General features: G+C 48.6%; 1 protein-coding gene across 1 annotated transcript; it reads right to left on the bottom strand.

Annotated features, from left to right (window-relative positions):
• Positions 1-400: 400 nt before the first annotated feature.
• LOC123080752 (uncharacterized) lies at positions 401-1,761 on the bottom strand. The gene is made up of 5 exons (XM_044503688.1): positions 1,447-1,761; positions 1,162-1,374; positions 952-1,044; positions 754-873; positions 401-641 (listed from the first exon to the last, which is right to left on the bottom strand). Exons 1-5 carry the CDS (start codon positions 1,447-1,449, stop codon positions 615-617), a joined length of 456 nt encoding a protein of 151 aa, XP_044359623.1. The 5' UTR covers positions 1,450-1,761; the 3' UTR covers positions 401-614.
• Positions 1,762-21,333: the final 19,572 nt, after the last annotated feature.

Here is a 21,333-nt window from a genome sequence, read left to right as displayed (position 1 = left end):
AAGACTGTAAGCAAGAAGTCCTCCGTGCCGTGTTGTGCCTCTGATCACCGACTAAATAAGACCCGGAGTTCTTCCACAGGCTGTGCTTTGAGCTTTGCACGGTTTATTTTCTGCTCATGGCTTTTGGCCTATGACATTATATCTCAGAATGGATCTGGATTCTGGAACATGCATGCAAGATGAACGTGGGTGGACAGGGACGGACACACATTATCGCTTTCGCCGAGACAGCGCGCATGCGTCCCTGCAATGCGTGCTGCCCAATCGTAGAACAACAACAGGTGCACGCCATCGCATGCTAAACGTGACGCGGACGTGGACGAGCAACAGTACGGATAAATCTGTCAGTGATACAGGGACTACAAGAGAGGCAATTTAACCGGGGAGATCTCGACAAATCGGACGTAAAAACGATTATGGAGTTGAAATCGAAGGTACTTGGTAGCTTAACAAGCTCTGAAATATTCGTAGTGCAGGTTATATTGTCCACGGATCAAGGAGCCACACGGCCCTGCGAAGTTCCAGGGTACTAGTAGGAGATCCTCGGGGCTGCTCGTGCTACTGTGAAGGGTATGCACATCCCGCTGAACGTCCGCCATGTGAAGAAGATCCGATTAATCAAGGCCATCACACTCTTCTTCCTACACATTTCAGGAGTAGGATGTGTATGATTAGGAAGCTAACAATCAGTACTACTACGAAATAGTGTGAAAATTGTTGAATGGCTGTATTTATTTCGATTTTAGTTCGTACATCTGTGGATTCATCGCCGTCAGAACCCTGGCCTTGATCGTACGAGCATTGCCCTGTAGGTCCTCTACCAGGGCTGGTATCGGGGGATGGATTGTCTACCTCCATCGCTCCGGAGCCGAACTGTATCCAATTCAATCGTTACTGAATCGATCGGACATGTAATCACTGTGAATGTAAGTAAATTAGTGTGAGCTTCACCTGACGTTCTGGCTGTGAACCGCCGAACTGAGAGCGCTGCAAGGGAGTGCTGGCTGGCACACGCAATAGCACTGAGTCCTGGCGCGTCCCGGTCTGTCACGGTTCACAACAAAACATATCACACACACACACACACACACACACACACACACACACACACACACGCACGCATAGTACCAAGTGTTAGATACGATGAATTTGCAAATATACCTCATGATCCATTGAAGTGGTGAGGCTTGGACGCGCCCTGCCTGGTAGTGCCGACCATACAATGCCATTAATTCGAGCGCGACTGCAGAGCTCAATAAACTCCTTGACACGTTCATAAATTCGTATTAATATTGCCTTTTCGCTATGTGGTAGAGGGGGTACCATCCGAAGGCCTTCCAACACAATCTCAAGGAGCCCCCGCATGTCTCTAATCTGCGTGAAGCCGACATTGTTACGTCAACGAATTAGTGGTGAAAATTGCAAGATGATCAGAAATGGTAGTACCATGGCATCATGACGGGCTATGTCACTATCCGTCCATCTCTCCGTTGAGGGCACCACAGCCCTCTGCTGAATGGCAAGAGGCTGAGAAGGATCACCTCCTTCCTCGTCGTCGCTATCATCTGATGATCCACTGGCATAATCGCCATGATCTAGCTCGTCTGACAGTACCTCCGCGGATTCGTTGTGGTCAACGACTACCGACGGATATGGTCCGGGATTCACGGTTGGAACCACCACACCTTCTTCACGGACATGATTGCCCCCATCGGCGCCACTGATTGGGTGTGAGCGCCTCCAGTGGTAGTTAACCGGAGCACACCAGCATCAACAAACCGCACATAAACCATTGGCCGTCCATACATAGAGTTACCAGGTGTGGTTGCAAACCTCATGTAACTACCCCAAGATAGGTCGCCGTTCACCTGCCTCAAGCCCCAACGGGCAGGGGTCCCATCAACCCTACCGACGACGACGAAAGCTTTGACAACCATATTCTTTCCAACCGTCTCAGGACCAAACTCGGCTTGGATGCACCTTTTAACGTCCATGAACCCTGTGTTGACCATGTCTTTCACAAAAACTCTCTTACTTCTGCACCTCGAGACATCAACCCCGAAAGGGCCGTCACGTATGATGTCACCATAAAACATCAACAATTTTTCCATTGTACCTACGCATCACCATATTTACGCACACAAAGTTACTAACAGATCATCAATTCAATACTCCACACGCTACTAACTCGGAAGAAAATACGATAACTCTTTAACAACCCACATCATTGATCTAATTAGAAAATAATAAAATCTAAATAGAACAAATAGCATGCACCAAAAACATTATTATTTGCTAACATTTGCCTAAATTAGTAAACTACTACTACACATGGTATATGAGAGCAATATCTATAACCTTGGAAATATGAAATAAAAGTGGCCCCTAAACAACACATAATTAGCTAGTTAGTCCTTAATTGAAACACTAAAACAACATCTCACATGTCAAAATGAAAAAAAATGCATTTGAAAGAGGTAATGTTGATCTAGGATATCTCCAACTACTTCATGCCAAGATTCCAACTCTAAATGGCCCAGAACTTCTTTGGAAAATACTAATTAAAGGGCTAATACGACATTACATACGTAATTTTAAGTTAATGAAACAACTGAAGTACACCTTGAATGCCCCCCCCCCCACCCCCCCACACACACACCCTCCAAAAAAGGGTACGTTTCATAGGTCTTAACTTGATCTACAACTTCTTCAATTACTTTACACAAAAAATCCAACCCCAAACGCTCCAAAATAACTTAAAATCGACAATATATTTATAAAACAGCTATGGGTTACAATGTTTGCCTAAATTAATAAATTAGTACTACACATGGCATACGAGATAACAATGTCTAGGACCTTGGAAATGTCCACAAAAAGGGTGGCGTCTAAACAACACATAATTAACTAATTAGTCCTAATAAAACAACTAAATATTATCTTCTTCTTTTTGCGAATGAACTAAATAACATCCAAGATGCCAAAATAAAGAAAACGCATCAGAAAGAGTTAATGTCGATCTATGATATCTTCAACTACTTCATGTTAAGATACCAACTCTGAATGGTCCAGAACTTCTTGGGAAAACACTAGTTAAAGGGGTAAGACGACATTACATGCGTAATTACAAGTTAATGAAACAACTGAACTACACCATGAATGAAAAAAAAACGGTGTGTTTCATAGGTATTGACTTGATCTACAACTTCTTCAATTACCTCAAACAAAAAATCCAACTCCAAATGCTCCAAAATGTCTCCAAAGCAGTAATCTACTTCCTAAAACAGTACTACTAGAACATTTCATCGAAATCACGGCAGATAGCATGGATGCAGAAATAATACCAGGCATATTGTAGCTCTTGTCTTGATCTATCTTTTCTTCAACTGCTACAACTCCTGAATCGGCCTCTAAATACCGAAAATCGAGCTCAAAAACTGCGAAGTACTGTTCTTCTACTTCTCCCGGAGGGAGAGAGAGGGAGGGAGGAGGGAGAAGATAGAGGCGCAGCGCACAAGAGGGGAAGAAGAGATCGGCACCGTCCTCGCTCTCCCGTTGTCATGTCCCTTTAAAGCGCAGCTGACGGCCTATGCCCTGCCGCCACTACCAATGGCGGCAGGTGCCAGCAGACCTCAGGGCCTTGGGAAGTGGGAACACATCGCTAGTGCTCGTAACAGATCCAGCAACAAAGTGTGTACATGGATTCGCAGCAATAAAACGCACAGATTTGTTCGCGTGGGTATCCCATGAATCTGAAACTGATGAAGATTCAAGAACCTGACGATGAAACGAGACGAGACGAACCTCTCCGGCTTGTTGATGAAGTGGATGTCCAGGAACACCCGGACCGGTCGGATGTGGTACGCGGACTGCTTGCCGCCGGACTTCCCCGACGCGCTCATGATGGCGCCGGCCCGCCCACAGATTCGGCGGCCGCAACCCCGAGTCCAACGCGTTCTTCAGAGGGCCTGCACACATAGTATATTTGACTTCACAAGCGCGGAAACGTTGCGGGTTTCAGACTCTTTTCAGCAAGCAAAAAAACTCCTGTCGAACAGTTGCATCCAGCGCGTTCTTGAGAGGGCCTGCATTGCGCACAGATAGATTTCACTTCAGAATTGAAAACCCGGTGCGTCTCAGCACACAGAAAACACCCGAGACTCGGCAACAGTTGCGCTCGATCGTTACGGCTTACGGGTGCAGGGAGCTACAGTCATCTGCCGTGTACCTTGAATGGAGTAGATGTACTCGGGCGAGGCGAAGAGGAAGCAGTTGGCGCCCCCAACCCTGTGCCGGAACGTGTCGATGGCGGCCAGGAAGCCGTGGCCGCCGGCGATCTCGTGGTCCGTGTTCGAGCAGCGGCAGGTCGGATGTTAGCACCCCTGACAGCACCAGCCCATCAGCCCAACCAACTACCGAGCCCGACGAGGAGACGGCTCAAGGCCCAGCAGAGAGGATCAAGAAACCCAACCCAAGAGTGAGTGGCAGCCAGTGGGTGAACGCAACACAGGAGGGATAAAGGGAGAAGCTGGCAACCCTGAGGGGTATCGAAGATCGATCAAGGCACGGCACGGCACGGCGGCGGCTACCTACTACCTTAGAACCCTAGTTCCTTTTCCCCTCATCTTCAATTCGGCACCTTGGTGCTTGTAATCTTCAGATCTTGTGAACCCCCACCATATTCTGAGAGTAATACTAGTGCCGTGCTAACACTTGGTACTCAGAGCCCAGCGCCCAATTTTGTTTCCGTCCTGGCGGCGTCCATCATCGAAACGCGACAGCAGCGAGCGGAGAGGATGCAGAAGGACCAGGAGCCCGTCACCAAGGGCGACCTCAAGGAGTTCTTCAAGGAGCTGTGGGCGGAGTGGAAGGAGGACATCAAGTCTTCCGTCGCTGCCGAGTTCGCGTCATGGAGACCTGCGATCGACTCGCAGATCGCCGATCTGCAGGAGGCAGTCGACTTACTCAAGAAGCAGCGCGCGGGCGACAAGGGAAACGACGCAGAGGAGGCGTCGGCAACAGATCACACCGATCTGTTGGCACGGAAGAACAATTCGTCTTCGGACGGATCCCCGGCGCGTCTTCCTCCTCGGGCCGATGGCCTCGGCACTGCATCACCTCCACGGTCGGCGGTCGACGGGGTGCTCGTCAGCCCGTCGGCCCCTCCGGCCAACGGTATGGTCAATTCCCGGCTTCAGTTACCTGCTGTCACCAACACTCTGTCACCGGCTGGGGGTTCAGGGAATTTAGCACCATTTTTTGCCTCAAATGCTCCCAGTCCACCTTCCATGCCTTTTCCTGTGTTCGATGGAGAGAACCCACTATTGTGGAAAGATCTCTGCGAACAATACTTCACCATCTATGGGATCCCAGAGTCAGTTTGGGTGCAAATGGCTAGACTGAATTTTTCTCTTACGACAGCAGTCTGGTTGCAATCAGTTCGTAAGAAAGTGTTATGCTTAGATTGGGAGGGGCTATGCAATGTTTTATCAACCCGTTTTGGGCGTGATCGCCATCAGCTCCTTATTAGACAATTTTTTGCCATCAAACAACATAGTTCAGTACAGGATTACATTGATCGCTTTGAACATTTGATGAACCAGTTATTATCTTATTCTGACGAGGTTCATCCTTTCTACTTTTTGACACGGTTCATCGGCGGCCTGAGGGCGGACTTGCGCGCTGCGATCATGGTGCAGCGGCCTCCAGACTTGGACACGGCCTGTGCCCTTGCATTGGTCCAGGAGGAAGTGCATGACGGGGGAAGGCCGGAGCAGTTTCGTCCCCCTGAACAAGTTTTACGGCCAGCGCCTCGCCTACCTCTTCAGGCAGTGCCCCTCGACCAACCTCGTCCTCCTACAGCACCAGTCGCAGCGGATCGCCGTGGCCTCGAAGCGGCCCGTGCGGCACCGGTTGAACAACAGAGGCAAGCACCACAAGAAACAAACCCGCTGAACACTCTCCGTGCATACAGAAGAGCCAGGGGATTATGCTTCAAGTGTGGCGAGCGTTGGGGGCGTGACCACACTTTTCCAACCACAATCTAGATGCATGTGTTGGAGGAATTAATGGATTTCATGGGGATTGAACAAAACACAGACGGAGAGACGAGTGTTGGTCCGGATTCCACTGAAGAAACAGTTTATGCAGTATCTTTGCAAGCATTCAACGGGAATGACTCTTCCAAACTACTGCAGTTTAGCGCATTAATCCAGGATCAAGCTGTGGAAGTGTTGATTGACTCGGGCAGCTCAGCGTCCTTCATCAACTCACGTTGTGCCGAGGGCTTGCTGGGATTACAACAATTGCCCAAAGCAGCTCGCGTGAAGGTTGCAAATGGAGCAGAGCTGCGGTGTGAGCAAGAATTAACTGAATGTCAGTGGACAGTACAAGGGCATCAGTTTGCCACCTCTTTTAAAGTGTTGCCTTTGGGAGGTTTTGATGTGATTGTGGGAATGGACTGGCTGAAAGCTTTGAATCCACACATTGATTGGATCAACAAAACGGTGACAATTCCCTCGGCTTCTACCCCGATTCAGTTACAAGGGCACAAATTCTCTGAAAACAAATGCCCTCAAATATCCGCTGAAGAACTGCAGCACATGTGTGTCCAGGGCGAAGTGGATCATCTTGTGTACCTCTGTGCTACTCCTGATCAGCACAAACAAGCACAACAGTTTGCTGATACATCATCAGTGCCAGTTGAAATTCAGCACATTTTGGAAGAGTTTTCTGGTGTGTTTGCCACCCCCAGGGCCTTCCACCTCGTAGAGCTTGCGACCACCGGATCCCACTCCTTCCAGGGGCTCAACCAATCAATATCCGTCCGTATCGGCACTCACCAGACACCAAAAATGAAATTGAGCGTCAAGTCGAAGAGCTGCTAGCTTCGGGCATCATCCAACACTCCAATAGTCCCTTTGCTTCTCCGGCAATTCTGGTGCGCAAGAAAGACGGCCAATGGCGTTTGTGCATTGACTATCGCAAGTTAAATGCGCTGACCGTCACTCCAAAATTCCCTATTCAATCATTGATGAATTACTCGATGAACTATCAGGAGCTAGCTGGTTCTCGAAGTTAGATCTCCGTTCCGGTTACCATCAAATCAGATTGGCAGAAGGAGAAGAATTCAAGACTGCTTTTCAAACTCACTCTGGTCACTACGAGTTCAAGGTCTTGCCATTTGGAGTGGCAGGGGGCCCAGCAACCTTTCAAGGAGCTATGAATCACACGCTGAAACCGGTATCGCGTATCTGCGTTCTGGTGTTTTTCGACGACATTCTCGTCTTCTCCAAGACCTTTACTGACCATGTCAAGCATCTTCGAGAAGTCTTACAACTCTTGCGCAATGACCAATGGTAGATCAAAGCTTCCAAATGCTTTTTCGCTCAACGAGAACTCTCCTATCTGGGATTTGTCATCAGTGAACAAGGGGTTTCCACAGAACCTGATAAAATCAAGCAAGTGCAACAGTGGCCTCTTCCCATCAATGTCAAACAGCTAAGGCAATTCTTGGGCCTTTCCGGTTACTACCGCAAATTTGTTCGCCATTATGGTATTATAGCAAAGCCGTTGACACATCTTTTGAAGAAAAACATCCCTTTTGTGTGGACGAGTGAGTGCACAACGTCGTTTGAGACCTTGAAAACTGCATTGGTAACAGCTCCTGTCCTTGCCCTGCCAGACTTCTCGAAGCAGTTTGTCCTTGAGACCGATGCTAGTGATCTTGGCGTTGGAGCTATTTTGCAACAAGACGGTCATCCCTTGGCATTTCTGAGTAAGCCTCTCGGTCCTCGCAATAAGGGGCTTTCTACATATGAGAAGGAATTGTTGGCTATTTTATTAGCAGTTGAACATTGGCGGCAGTACCTCCAGACAGCAGAGTTCATCATCAAAACTGACCAACGCAGCTTAGTTCATTTGGAAGATCAACGCTTGCACACCCCTTGGCAGCAGAAAGCTTTCACCAAGCTATTGGGTCTTCGCTACAGATTGCGCTACCGGAAAGGAGTCGACAATGGGGCTGCTGATGCTCTTTCTCGTCGGCCAATCTCAGAAACTGATGAGCTTTATGCTATCTCCCTCTGTCAACCCGAGTGGCTCGAGGAGGTGAAAGCTGGATATGCCCAGGATGCACCTACCCTCAAAATCATTAAGGAGATACATGCTAACCCCCAATCACACCAGCAATTTTCTTTGGAAGATGGCCTCTTGCGTTACCAAGGGCGAATTTGGATTGGGCGCAATAGCCAAATGCAGCAGCGTATGATGATCGCGGGGCATCAGTCGGCGATTGGTGGCCACTCCGGGGCCCCTGCAACATATCAGCGCTTGAAAACAGTTTGCGCATGGCCACGTATGAAGCGGCTCGTCACTGAATTTGTACAGGCCTGCGAGGTATGCCAACAAGCCAAGCCAGAGCGCTGCAAGTACCCCGGACTGTTGGAACCCTTGCCAGTCCCTGCGCGTGCCTGGCAAATGGTGTCCATGGACTTCATCAAGGGATTGCCTCAATCTGGGCGAGCCAATTGTATTTTGGTGGTCGTCGACAAATTCTCCAAGTACAGTCATTTTCTGGCCTTGACACACCCATTCTCTGCATCTCAAGTGGCTACTGCTTATGTTGATCAAGTTTACAGATTGCACGGCTTGCCTGACTCAATTTTGTCGGACCGTGACCCCATCTTCACTAGCAGATTTTGGAAGGAGCTCTTTCGCCTGACCAACATGACACTGAGAATGAGTACTCCTTACCATCCTGCAACTGATGGGCAAACCGAGCGTACCAATCAGTGCCTGGAGACTTTCCTCCGGTGTTTTGTCCATGCCTGCCCAAAAAAATGGAGTTCTTGGCTGCCCCTCGCTGAATATTGGTTTAACACCAGTTACCACAGCGCTCATGGGAAAACCCCCTTCTTCGTTCTTTATGGTCACGAACCACGACACTGGGGGATTGAGGCAGCTTCGGCTACTCCTGTCACCGATCTGAATGCCTGGCTCTCCGAGAGGGTGGAAATGCAAGCTTTAATCCGTCAGCACTTACTGCGGGCTCAAACAAGAATGAAACATCAAGCTGATAAGAACCGATCTGAACGCAGCTTTGACATTGGTGACTCGGTTTATATCAAGCTTCAGCCATATGTTCAGAGTTCAGTAGCTCCTCGCGCCTGTCACAAACTGTCTTTCCGCTACTTCGGGCCCTTCTTGGTGCAAGACCGGATTGGGCAGGTAGCATACAGAGTGGGATTGCCTGAGCATTCAAAGATCCACCCCGTGTTCCACGTTTCGCAACTTCACAAAGCCATCAAGCCAGGTGTGTCTGTTTCCTCTGTTTTGCCTGCTGATACTAACCAGTTTGCGATTCCCGTGGAAGTGCTTGACAGTCGCATGAAGACTAAAGCGAACAAAGTGGTGGCTCAAGTGTTGGTGCGCTGGTCCGGCGATTCCATCGAGCCAACTTGGGAAGACAGAGATGAGCTTCATCCGCGTTTCCCGTGCGCAGCGGCTTGGGGACAAGCCGCAACTCAAGCAGGGGAGGGTGTTAGCACCCCTGACAGCACCAGCCCATCAGCCCAACCAACTACCGAGCCCGACGAGGAGACGGCCCAAGGCCCAGCAGAGAGGATCAAGAAACCCAACCCAAGAGTGAGTGGCAGCCAGTGGGTGAACGCAACACAGGAGGGATAAAGGGAGAAGCTGGCAACCCTGAGGGGTATCGAAGATCGATCAAGGCACGGCACGGCGGCAGCTACCTACTACCTTAGAACCCTAGTTCCTTTTCCCCTCATCTCCAATTCAGCACCTTGGTGCTTGTAATCTTCAGATCTTGTGAACCCCCACCATATTCTGAGAGTAATACTAGTGTCGTGCTAACATCGGAGATGTCGGCGTGGCCTCGCACCGCTTCGGGAGTTTCAAAGTTAACATGGGCCATGCTATGGGTACGATTTTTCTCTCCTGCAAGAGTAAAACACATCACTGGACACGCATCAACCCTGGTAGTCGCGGCCGAAATAGGTTTGGGAAACGTTTGTTTTCAGCCGGATGATTTCTTCGTCGCGTAAACCGCTCCCTCCGCTCGACATGCGTCACGCTAGGCCCCACGCACCGCTCTCCACTTCTCCTTATCCTTTCACACGACCACACGTTTTTTCTTCTATGCTTCATCCCCTACCTCCCTCCGCTCGTGGATCTTGCACCCAGCTTCTCCGCTTCGGCAACTGGCGTCTCGCCGTCGCACCGATGCTCGTGGATCTCGCTGATGCAGAGGGGAGTGCTGCAGTGAAGTCGTCGGCGCGGCGTCAAGTGTTGAGATGGAGCTACGATGGGTAGTCGGTGCCGTGATGGAGCACCACCACGCCGGCGGTGGCGTTGCAGTGAAGCTTGCGGCGGTCGTCGGGGTGCTGCCGTGAAGTCTGCGGCGGTCGTCGGGGTGCTGCGATGGCACTACAATGAAGCATGCAGTGGCCATCGGGGTGATGCGGTGGAGCACTGCCCCACCGGCGGTGGCGCTGCAGTGAAGCATATGGCTGCCATCACTAGTGTGGATTGATGTTGCGAGGCGTCGGCATGCTCAACACCGTGGTCGTTGATGTGGTCCGTGTTGCCGAGTGTCGCCGGTCAGTGCTGAAAAGAGGGAGAGGGATGCCACTGCCAGGGTGCTGCAAAGGCAACACCAACCACGACGCCATCACTGTTGCAAGGGCGTGTGCGCCGGCAACACCTCCGCGAGTCGCCGGTGCTGCCATGGAGCTCCGCCAGGCCACGTCGCTACAGTGGGACATCGTCGGGACTGCTTGAGATGCAATGAAGCACCGCCGGATCGTTGAAGCTCTGCTGGGGTTGCAATGAAACGTCGCCGCCGATGGAGCTTCGGTGGGGGAGCCGCCGGTGTTGCTATGAAGCTCCGTCGAGAGCCGTCCAGTGCTACAATGAGCTAAGCCGGGGGCCACCACTGCTGCAATGGAGCTTCGCCGGTGGCCGCCGGAGTTGCACTGAAGCATCACCAGAGCGGCTGTGTTTCAATGGAGCATCTCCGGCGGCGTCCAGTGCTGCGATGGAGCGCCGCCGCACCGATGTTATCACCGCAGTGAAGCGTCGCCGGCGGCTACCTGGGCTCCGATGCAGTGCTGCGGTTGTGCGATGTGAGGAAGAGATTGTGTTGGCGTTGACCATTCAAACCAGCTGAGAGGAGAGATCCGACGGTGTGGCGGGACTGATCAAACGGCCAGCAAGGCGGCTTAAATCTTCCTGGCATCAGCCCGTTGATTTGTAGCACTGGCCAATAGGTTTCCCCCCGTTTTGTATTAAAAATCAACCATCATCGATAGAACCAACAATAAGTGTTGGGACGGAAGCACCACAGGCACGCCCAAAAGAAACAAAAGAGAAAATACAAAAGAAACAAATGTCGACAACGGCGGATCAACAAAAATAAAGAAGACTCGCGACCGTTGCGCCCACCGGGGAACTTCCACCAAGCTTCGACTCCGAAGCGCCGATACCACACAACACCTCCAAAAAGGAACGCGGCGATGACGACGCTACTGCGAGGGTTTCCCCTGGTATGCGGCGAGGAGAAAGGAAGGGTGGCACCCAACACCCTCCAGGAAGGTCCGGCGACACCCTCAGGTGTCACCGCGTCGGAGTCGGCCAGGCCGACATGGATTTCTCCCGATCCCAACCATCACCCCGAGCATTCTGGAGCACGCCACCATACCATCCACCACCTTGCGCCAACACGGAACTTGAGTCTCCCACGTTGTCTCACCACGGCACCGCGAAGTGGGACCTGCACAGCGAAGAAGAGAAGCCGGGACTCGGAGCAGCAACACCGTCAGCACGCGGGAGGGCCCAACCTCCACCGTCACCGACAGGATCCGACCGAATGCAAAAACAGGAGCATGCCAGGCCCAGCCAGGCCCTGAAATGCCCGTAAAGCTCCCGTCGTCGCGCTGCAGAAGGCATGCTGTCGGCGTCGCCGCTCCCTGTCCGAGCCGCTCCTCCACTTCACCGCGCCGGAGGCAGCGACGCCACGCCAGCGCCGGCCCGCTAGGACCCAGATGGGCCCCTAAGGGCCCAGATCTGGGTCGGGGTCGCGCCGCCGGCCACCCAGCGCCACCAGGCCACCCTACCGCCAAGTGGCAGCGTCACCACCGCGCCAGCCGCCGGCCCCGCTGCCAGGACGCCGGACCGCCGCCTGCCGAGCCCTGCCCCGGCAAGGGCGCTGCACGCGGGGGAAAGGAAGTTTCGCCACCGCCGAAACCACCCAGCCAGATCCGGGGGCACCCTCCGGCGGCGCGGGAGGGGGGAGGATGGAGGGGGCGAGCCGCCCCGGCCGTCGCCCAGGGAGACGGCGCGAGGCTGGGTCGGGAGGAGGGGGTCAGGGTGAAGGAAATATGCCCTAGAGGCAATAATAAAGTTATTATTTATTTCCTTATATCATGATAAATGTTTATTATTCATGCTAGAATTGTATTAACCGGAAACATGATACATGTGTGAATACATAGACAAACAGAGTGTCACTAGTATGCCTCTACTTGATTAGCTCGTTGATCAAAGATGGTTATGTTTCCTAGCCATAGACAAAGAGTTGTCATTTGATTAACGGGATCACATCATTAGGAGAATGATGTGATTGACTTGACCCATTTCGTTAGCTTAGCACTTGATCGTTTATTATGTTGCTATTGCTTTCTTCATGACTTATACATGTTCCTATGACTTGGAGATTATGCAACTCCCGTTTACCGGAGGAACACTTTGTGTGCTACCAAACGTCACAACGTAACTGGGTTATTATAAAGGTGCTCTACAGGTACTATAAAGTTCAAAATGGATCAAGCAAAGAAAGGGTTCTTGCCTGTGTTACAAGGTGTGAAGTTGAGTAAGACTCAATGCCTGACCACTGCAGAAGATAGAGAGAAAATGAAAGATGTTCCCTATGCTTCAGCCATAGGCTCTATCATGTATGTAATGCTGTGTACCAGACCTGATGTGTGCCTTGCTATTAGTTTAGCAGGGAGGTACAGTAATCCAGGAGTGGATCACTGGACAGCGGTCAAGAACATCCTGAAATACCTGAAAAGGACTAAGGATATGTTTCTCGTTTATGGAGGTGACAAAGAGCTCGTCGTAAGTGGTTACGTCGATGCAAGCTTTGACACTGATCCGGACGATTCTAAATCGCAAACCGGATACGTGTTTATATTGAATGGTGGAGCTGTCAGTTGGTGCAGTTCTAAACAAAGCGTCGTAGCGGGATCTACATGTGAAGCGGAGTACATAGCTGCTTCGGAAGCAGCAAATGAAGGAGTCTGGATGAAGGAGTTCATATCCGATCTAGGTGTCATACCTAGTGCATCGGGTCCAATGAAAATCTTTTATGACAATACTGGTGCAATTGCTTTGGCAAAGGAATCCAGATTTCACAAGAGAACCAAGCACATCAAAAGACGCTTCAACTCCATCCGGGATCAAGTCCAGGTGGGAGACATAGAGATTTGCAAAATACATACGGATCTGAATGTTGCAGACCCGTTGACTAAGCCTCTTCCACGAGCAAAACATGATCAACACCAAGGCTCCATGGGTGTTAGAATCATTACTGTGTTATCTAGATTATTGACTCTAGTGCAAGTGGGAGACTGAAGGAAATATGCCCTAGAGGCAATAATAAAGTTATTATTTATTTCCTTATATCATGATAAATGTTTATTATTCATGCTAGAATTGTATTAACCGGAAACATGATACATGTGTGAATACATAGACAAACAGAGTGTCACTAGTATGCCTCTACTTGACTAGCTCGTTGATCAAAGATGGTTATGTTTCCTAGCCATAGACAAAGAGTTGTCATGATTAACGGGATCACATCATTAGGAGAATGATGTGATTGACTTGACCCATTCCGTTAGCTTAGCACTTGATCGTTTAGTATGTTGATATTGCTTTCTTCATGACTTATACATGTTCCTATGACTATGAGATTATGCAACTCCCGTTTACCGGAGGAACACTTTGTGTGCTACCAAACATCACAACGTAACTGGGTGATTATAAAGGTGCTCTACAGGTGTCTCCGAAGGTACTTGTTGGGTTGGCGTATTTCGAGATTAGGATTTGTCACTCCGATTGTCGGAGAGGTATCTTTGGGCCCACTCGGTAATGCACATTGCAGCTAATGAGTTAGGTGCGGGATGATGTATTACGGAACGAGTAAAGAGACTTGCCGGTAACGAGATTGAACTAGGTATTGAGATACCGACGATTGAATCTCGGGCAAGTAACATACCGATGACAAAGGGAACAACGTATGTTGTTATGCGGTTTGACCGATAAAGATCTTCGTAGAATATGTGGGAGCCAATATGAGCATCCAGGTTCCGCTATTGGTTATTGACCGGAGACGTGTCTCGGTCATGTCTACATAGTTCTCGAACCCGTAGGGTCTGCACGCTTATAGTTCGATGACGGTTATATTATGAGTTTATGTGTTTTGATGTACCGAAGGTAGTTCGGAGTCCCGGATATGATCACAGACATGACGAGGAGTCTCGAAATGGTCGAGACGTAAAGATTGATATATTGGACGACTATATTTGGACACTGGAATGGTTCCGGGTGAGATCGGGATAATACCGGAGCACCGGGAGGTTATCGGAACCCCCCGGGAGGTATATGGGCCTTAATGGGCTTTAGTAGAAAGGAGGGGGCGCGCCCCCCAAGCCCAATCCGAATTGGGGAGGGGGGCCGGCCCCCCCTTTCCTTCCTCCCTCCTTCCTCTTCCTTCCCTCTCCCTCTCCAAATAGGAAAAGGAGGAGTTCTACTCCCGGTGGGAGTAGGACTCCCCCCTTGGGCGCGCCTCCTCCCCTTGGCCGGCCCCCTCCTCCACTCCTTTATATACGGAGGAGGGGGCACCCCATAGACACTGTTGGGAATCTTAGCATAATTTAAAATTTTCCTACGCTCACCAAGATGCATCTATGGAGTCTACTAGCAACGAGGGGAAGGGAGTGCATCTACATACCCTTGTAGATCGCGAGCGGAAGCGTTCCAATGAACGTGGATGACGGAGTCGTACTCGCCGTGATCCAAATCACCGATGACCGAGTGCCGAACGTACGGCACCTCCGCGTTCAACACACGTACGGTGCAGCGACGTCTCCTCCTTCTTGATCCAACAAGGGGAGAGGAGAGGTTGATGGAGATCCAACAGCACGACGGCGTGGTGGTGGATGCAGCGGCTCTCCGGCAGGGCTTCGCAAGCTTCTGCGAGAGAGAGAGAGGTGTTGCATGGGAGGAGGGAGGCGCCCAAGGCTTAGATGTTGCTGCCCTCCCTTCCCCCCACTATATATAGGGCCAAGGGAGAGGGGGGGGGGCGCAGCCTTGCCCCTTCCTCCAAGGAAGGGTGCGGCCAGGGGGGAGTCCTTCCCCCCCAAGGCACCTCGGAGGTGCCTTCCCCCTTTAGGACTCTCCCTTTTTTTCTTATCTCTTGCGCATGGGCCTCTTGGGGCTGGTGCCCTTGGCCCATATAGGCCAAGGAGCACCCCTTACAGCCCATGTGGCCCCCCGGGGCTGGTGGACCCCCTTGGTGGACCCCCGGACCCCTTTCGGCACTCCCGGTACAATACCGATAAAGCGCGAAACTTTTCCGGCGACCAAAATAAGACTTCCCATATATAAATCTTTACCTCCGGACCATTCCGGAACCTCTCGTGACGTCCGGGATCTCATCCGGGACTCCGAACAACTTTCGGGTTTCCGCATACATATATCTCTACAACCCTAGCGTCACCGGACCTTAAGTGTGTAGACCCTACGGGTTCGGGAGACATGCAGACATGACCGAGACGCCTCTCCGGTCAATAACCAATAGCGGGATCTGGATACCCATGTTGGCTCCCACATGTTCCACGATGATATCATCGGATGAACCACGGTGTCGAGGATTCAATCAATCCGTATGCAATTCCCTTTGTCAATCGGTATGTTACTTGCCCGAGATTCGATCGTCGGTATCCCAATACCTTGTTCAATCTCGTTACCGGCAAGTCTCTTTACTCGTACCGCAATGCATGATCCCGTGACTAATGCCTTAGTCACATTGAGCTCATTATGATGATGCATTACCGAGTGGGCCCAGAGATACCTCTCCGTCACACGGAGTGACAAATCCCAGTCTCGATCCGTGCCAACCCAACAGACACTTTCGGAAATACCCGTAGTGCACCTTTATAGTCACCCAGTTACGTTGTGACGTTTGGCACACCCAAAGCACTCCTACGGTATCCGGGAGTTGCACGATCTCATGGTCTAAGGAAAAGATACTTGACATTGGAAAAGCTCTAGCAAACGAAACTACACGATCTTTTATGCTATGCTTAGGATTGGGTCTTGTCCATCACATCATTCTCCTAATGATGTGATCCCGTTATCAATGACATCCAATGTCCATAGTCAGGAAACCATGACTATCTGTTGATCAACGAGCTAGTCAACTAGAGGCTTACTAGGGACAGGTTGTGGTCTATGTATTCACACATGTATTACGATTTCCGGACAATACAATTATAGCATGAATAATAGACAATTACCATGAACAAAGAAATATAATAATAACCATTTATTATTGCCTCTAGGGCATATTTCCAAGAGTCTCCCACTTGCACTAGAGTCAATAATCTAGTTCACATCATCATGTGATTAACACTCACTGGTCACATCACCATGTGACCAACATCTAAAGAGTTTACTAGAGTCAACAATCTAGTTCACATCACTATGTGATTATCACTCAATGTGTTCTGGTTTGGTCATGTTATGCTTGTGAGAGAGGTTATTAGTCAACGGGTCTGAACCTTTCAGAACCGTGTGCTTTACGAATATCTATGTCATCTTGTGGATGCTACCACGCGCTATTTGGAGCCATTTCAAATAATTGCTCTACTATACGAATCCGGTTTACTACTCAGAGTCATCCGGATTAGTGTCAAAGTTCGCATCGACGTAACCCTTTACGACGAACTCCTTTCCACCTCCATAATCGAGAAAATTCCTTAATCCACTAGGTACTAAGGATAAGTTCGACCGCTGTCATGAGATCCTTTCCCGGATCACCATTGTACCCTCTTGACCAACTCATGGCAAGGCACACTACAGGTGCGGTACACAGCATAGCATACTATAGAGCCTACGTCTAAAGCATAGGGGACGACCTTCGTCCTTTCTCTATCTTCTGCTGTGGTCAGGTCTTGAGTCTCACTCAATACTCACACCTTGTAACACAGCCAAGAACTCCTTCTTTGCTGATCTATTTTGAACTCTTTCAAAATCATGTCAAGGTGTGCTGTCTTTTGAAAGTATCATCGGGCGTCTTGATCTATCTCTATGGATCTTGATGCCCAATATGTAAGCAGCTTTATCCAGGTCTTCCTTTGAAAAACTCCTTTCAAACAACCCTTTATGCTTTCCAGAAATTTTACATCATTTCGGATCAACAATATGTCATTCACATATACTTATCAGAAATGTTGTAGCACTCCCACTCACTTTATTGTAAATACAAGTTTCTAACAAACTTTGTATAAACCCAAAAACTTTGATCACCCCATCAAAGCGTATATTCTGACTCCGAGATGCTTGCTCTAATCCATGGAAGGATCGCTGGAGCTAGCATACCTTTTAGCATCCTTAGGATCGACAAAACCTTTCTGATTGTATCACATACAACCTTTCCTTACGAAAACTGGTAAGGAAACTTGTTTTGACATCCATCTGCCAGATTTCATAAATGTAGCTAATGCTAACATGATTCCGACGGACCTAAGCATCGCTACGGATGAGAAAAACTCATCGTAGTCAGCTCCTTGAACTTGTGAAAATACTCTTTGCCACAAGTCGAGCTTCATAGACGGTAACATTACCGTCCATGTCCGTCTTCTTCTTAAAGATCCATTTATCTCAATGGCTTGCCGATCATCGGGCAAGTTCACCAAAGTCCATGCTTTGTTCTGATACATGGATTCTATCTCGGATTTCATGGCCTCGAGCCATTCGTCGGAATATGGGCCCACCATCGCTTCTCCATAGCTCGTAGGTTCATTGTTGTCTAGCAACATGACTTCCAAGACAGGATTACGTACCACTCTAAAGTAGTGCGCATCCTCGTCGTCCTACGAGGTTTGGTAGTGACTTGATCCGAAGTTTCATGATCACTATCATAAGCTTCCACTTCAATTGGTGTAGGTGCCACAGGAACAACTTCCTGTGCCCTGCTACATACTAGTTGAAGCGACGGTTCAATAACCTTATCAAGTCTCCACCATCCTCCCACTCAATTCTTTCGAGAGAAACTTTTCCTCGAGAAAGGACTCGTTTCTAGAAGCAATTACTTTTGCTTCCAGATCTGAAATAGGAGGTATACCCAACTGTTTTTGGGTATTCTATGAAGATGCATTTATCCGCTTTGGGTTCGAGCTTATCAGCCTGAAACTTTTTCACATAAGCATCGCAGCCCCAAACTTTTAAGAAACGACAACTTAGGATTCTATAAACGGTGTCGTCTCAACGGAATTGCATGGTGCCCCTTTTAAAGTGAATGCGGTTGTCTCTAATGCCTAACCCACAAACGATAGTGGTAATTTGATAAGAAACATCATGGTATGCACCATATCCAATAGGGTGCAGTTATGGTGTTCGGACACACCATCACACTATGGTGTTCCTGGCGGTATTAATTGTGAAACACTTTCCACAATGTCTCAATTGTGTGCCAAACTCGTAACTCAGATATCTCTATGATCATATCATAGACATTTTATCCTCTTGTCACGACGATCTTCAACTTCACTCTGAAATTACTTGAATCTTTCAATAATTCAGACTTGTGTTTCATCAAGTAAATACACTCAACATCTACTCAAATCATCTGTGAAGTAAGAACATAACGATATCCACTGCATGCCTCAGCACTCATTGGACTGTGTACATCAAAATGTATTACTTCCAATAAGTTGCTCTCTTGTTCCATCTTACTGAAAACGAGGACATTCAGTCATTTTGCCCATGTGGTATGATTTGCATGTCTTAAGTGATTCATAATCAAGTGAGTCCAAACGATCCATCTGTATGGAGTTTCTTCATGCATATATACCAATAGACATGGTTCGCATGTCTCAATCTTTTCAAAAACGAGTGAGTCCAAAGATCCATCTACATGGAGCTTCTTCATGCGTTCTATACCAATATGACTCAAGTTGCAGTGCCACAAGTATGTGGTACTATCATTACTATTTTATATCTTTTGGCACGAACATGTGTATCACTACGATCGAGATTCATTTTAGGTGCAAGACCATTGAAGGTATTATTCAAATAAACAGAGTAACCATTATTCTCCTTAAATGAATAACCGTTTTGCGGTAAACATAATCCAATCATGTTCAACGCAAACACCAAATCTCGATGGTAGAGGGAGCATGCGATGCTTGATCACATCAACCTTGGAAACACTTCCAACACCTATCGTCATCTCACCTTTAGCTAGTCTCCATTTATTCCGCAGCTTTTATTTCGAGTTGCTAACACTTAGCAACCGAACCAGTATCTAATACCCTGGTGCTGCTAGGAGTACTAGTAAAGTACACATTCATATAACGTATATCCAATATACTTCTGTCGACCTTGCCTGCCTTCTCATCTACCAAGTATCTAGGGTAGTACTGCTTCAGTGACCGTTCCTCTCATTACAGAAGCACTTAGTCTCGGGTTTGGGTTCAACCTTGGGATTCTTCACTAGAGCAGCAAACGACTTGCTGTTTCATGAAGTATCCCTTTTGCCCTTGCCCTTCTTAAACTAGTGGTTTTACTAACCATCAACAATTGATGCTCCTTCTTGATTTCTACTCTCGCGGTGTCAAGCATCGCGAGCTCAAGGATCATCATAATTATCCTTGATATGTTATAGTTCATCACGAAGCTCTACTAGCTTGGTGGCAGTGACTATGGAGAACTATCACTATCTCATCTGGGAGATTAACTCCCACTCGATTCAAGCGATTGTGGCACTCAGACAATCTGAGCACACGCTCAACGATTGAGCTTTTCTCCCTTAGTTTGCTGGCTTAAGAAACTTGTCAGAGGTCTCATACCTCTTGACGTGGGCACTAGTCTGAAATCCCAATTTCAGTCTTCGGAACATCTCACATGTTCTGCGACGTTTCAGAAACGTCTTTGGTGCCACAATTCTAAACCGCACTGAACTATCACGTAGTCATCAAAGCGTCGTCTGTAGATGTTCTGTAGATGTTACGAACCATCTGACATACGACGCTGAGGTTCAGCACACCGAGCGGTGCATTAAGGACATAAGCCTTCTGTGCAGCAATGAGGACAATCCTCAGTTTACGGACCCAGTCCGCATAATTGCTACTACCAACTTTCAACTAAATTTTCTCTAGGAACATATCTTAACCAGTAGAACTAAAGCGCAAGCTATGACATAATTTGCAAATACCTTTTTGACTATGTTCATGATAATGAAGTTCATCTGATTATGAACTCCCACTCAGATAGACATCCCTCTAGTCATCTAAGTGAAACATGATCCGAGTTTAACTAGGCCGTGTCCGATCATCACGTGAGACGGACTAGTCAAGATCGGTGAACATCTCCATGTTGATCGTATCTTCTATACGACTCATGCTCGACCTTTCGGTCCTCCGTGTTCCGAGGCCATGTCTGTACATGCTAGGCTCGTCAAGTCAACCTAAGTGTATTGCGTGTGTTCCGAGGCCATGTCTGTACATGCTAGGCTCGTCAACACCCGTTGTATTCGAACGTAAGAATCTATCACACCCGATCATCACGTGGTGCTTCGAAACGACGAACCTTCGCAACGGTGCACAGTTAGGGTGAACACTTTCTTGAAATTATTATAAGGGATCATCTTACTTACTACCGTCGTACTAAGCAAATAAGATGCAAAAACATGATAAACATCACATGCAATCAAATAGTGACATGATATGGCCAATATCATTATGCTCCTTTGATCTCCATCTTCGGGGCACCATGATCATCTTTGTCACCGGCATGACACCATGATCTCTATCATCATGATCTCCATCATTGTGTCTTCATGAAGTCGCCACGCCAACGATTACTTCTACTTCTATGGCTAACGCGTTTAGCAACAAAGTAAAGTAATTTACATGGCGTTATTCAATGACACGCAGGTCATACAAAATAATAAAGACAACTCCTATGGCTCCTGCCGGTTGTCATACTCATCGACATGCAAGTCGTGATTCCTATTACAAGAATATG

The sequence above is a fragment of the Triticum aestivum genome, chromosome 3D (assembly GCF_018294505.1).
Source record: "Triticum aestivum cultivar Chinese Spring chromosome 3D, IWGSC CS RefSeq v2.1, whole genome shotgun sequence".
Lineage (NCBI taxonomy): Eukaryota > Viridiplantae > Streptophyta > Magnoliopsida > Poales > Poaceae > Triticum > Triticum aestivum.
This window is presented reverse-complemented; position numbering and strand designations above follow the sequence as displayed.

Excerpts from the sequence above, each read along its gene's own strand:
- LOC123080752 (XM_044503688.1), bottom strand. Across the intron at positions 874-951 it reads GTTCACAGCCAGAACGTCAG|TTCGGCTCCGGAGCGATGGA; the intron begins GTGAAGCTCACA and ends AATTGGATACAG. Across the intron at positions 642-753 it reads ACGGCGATGAATCCACAGAT|GAAGAAGAGTGTGATGGCCT; the intron begins GTACGAACTAAA and ends TGAAATGTGTAG.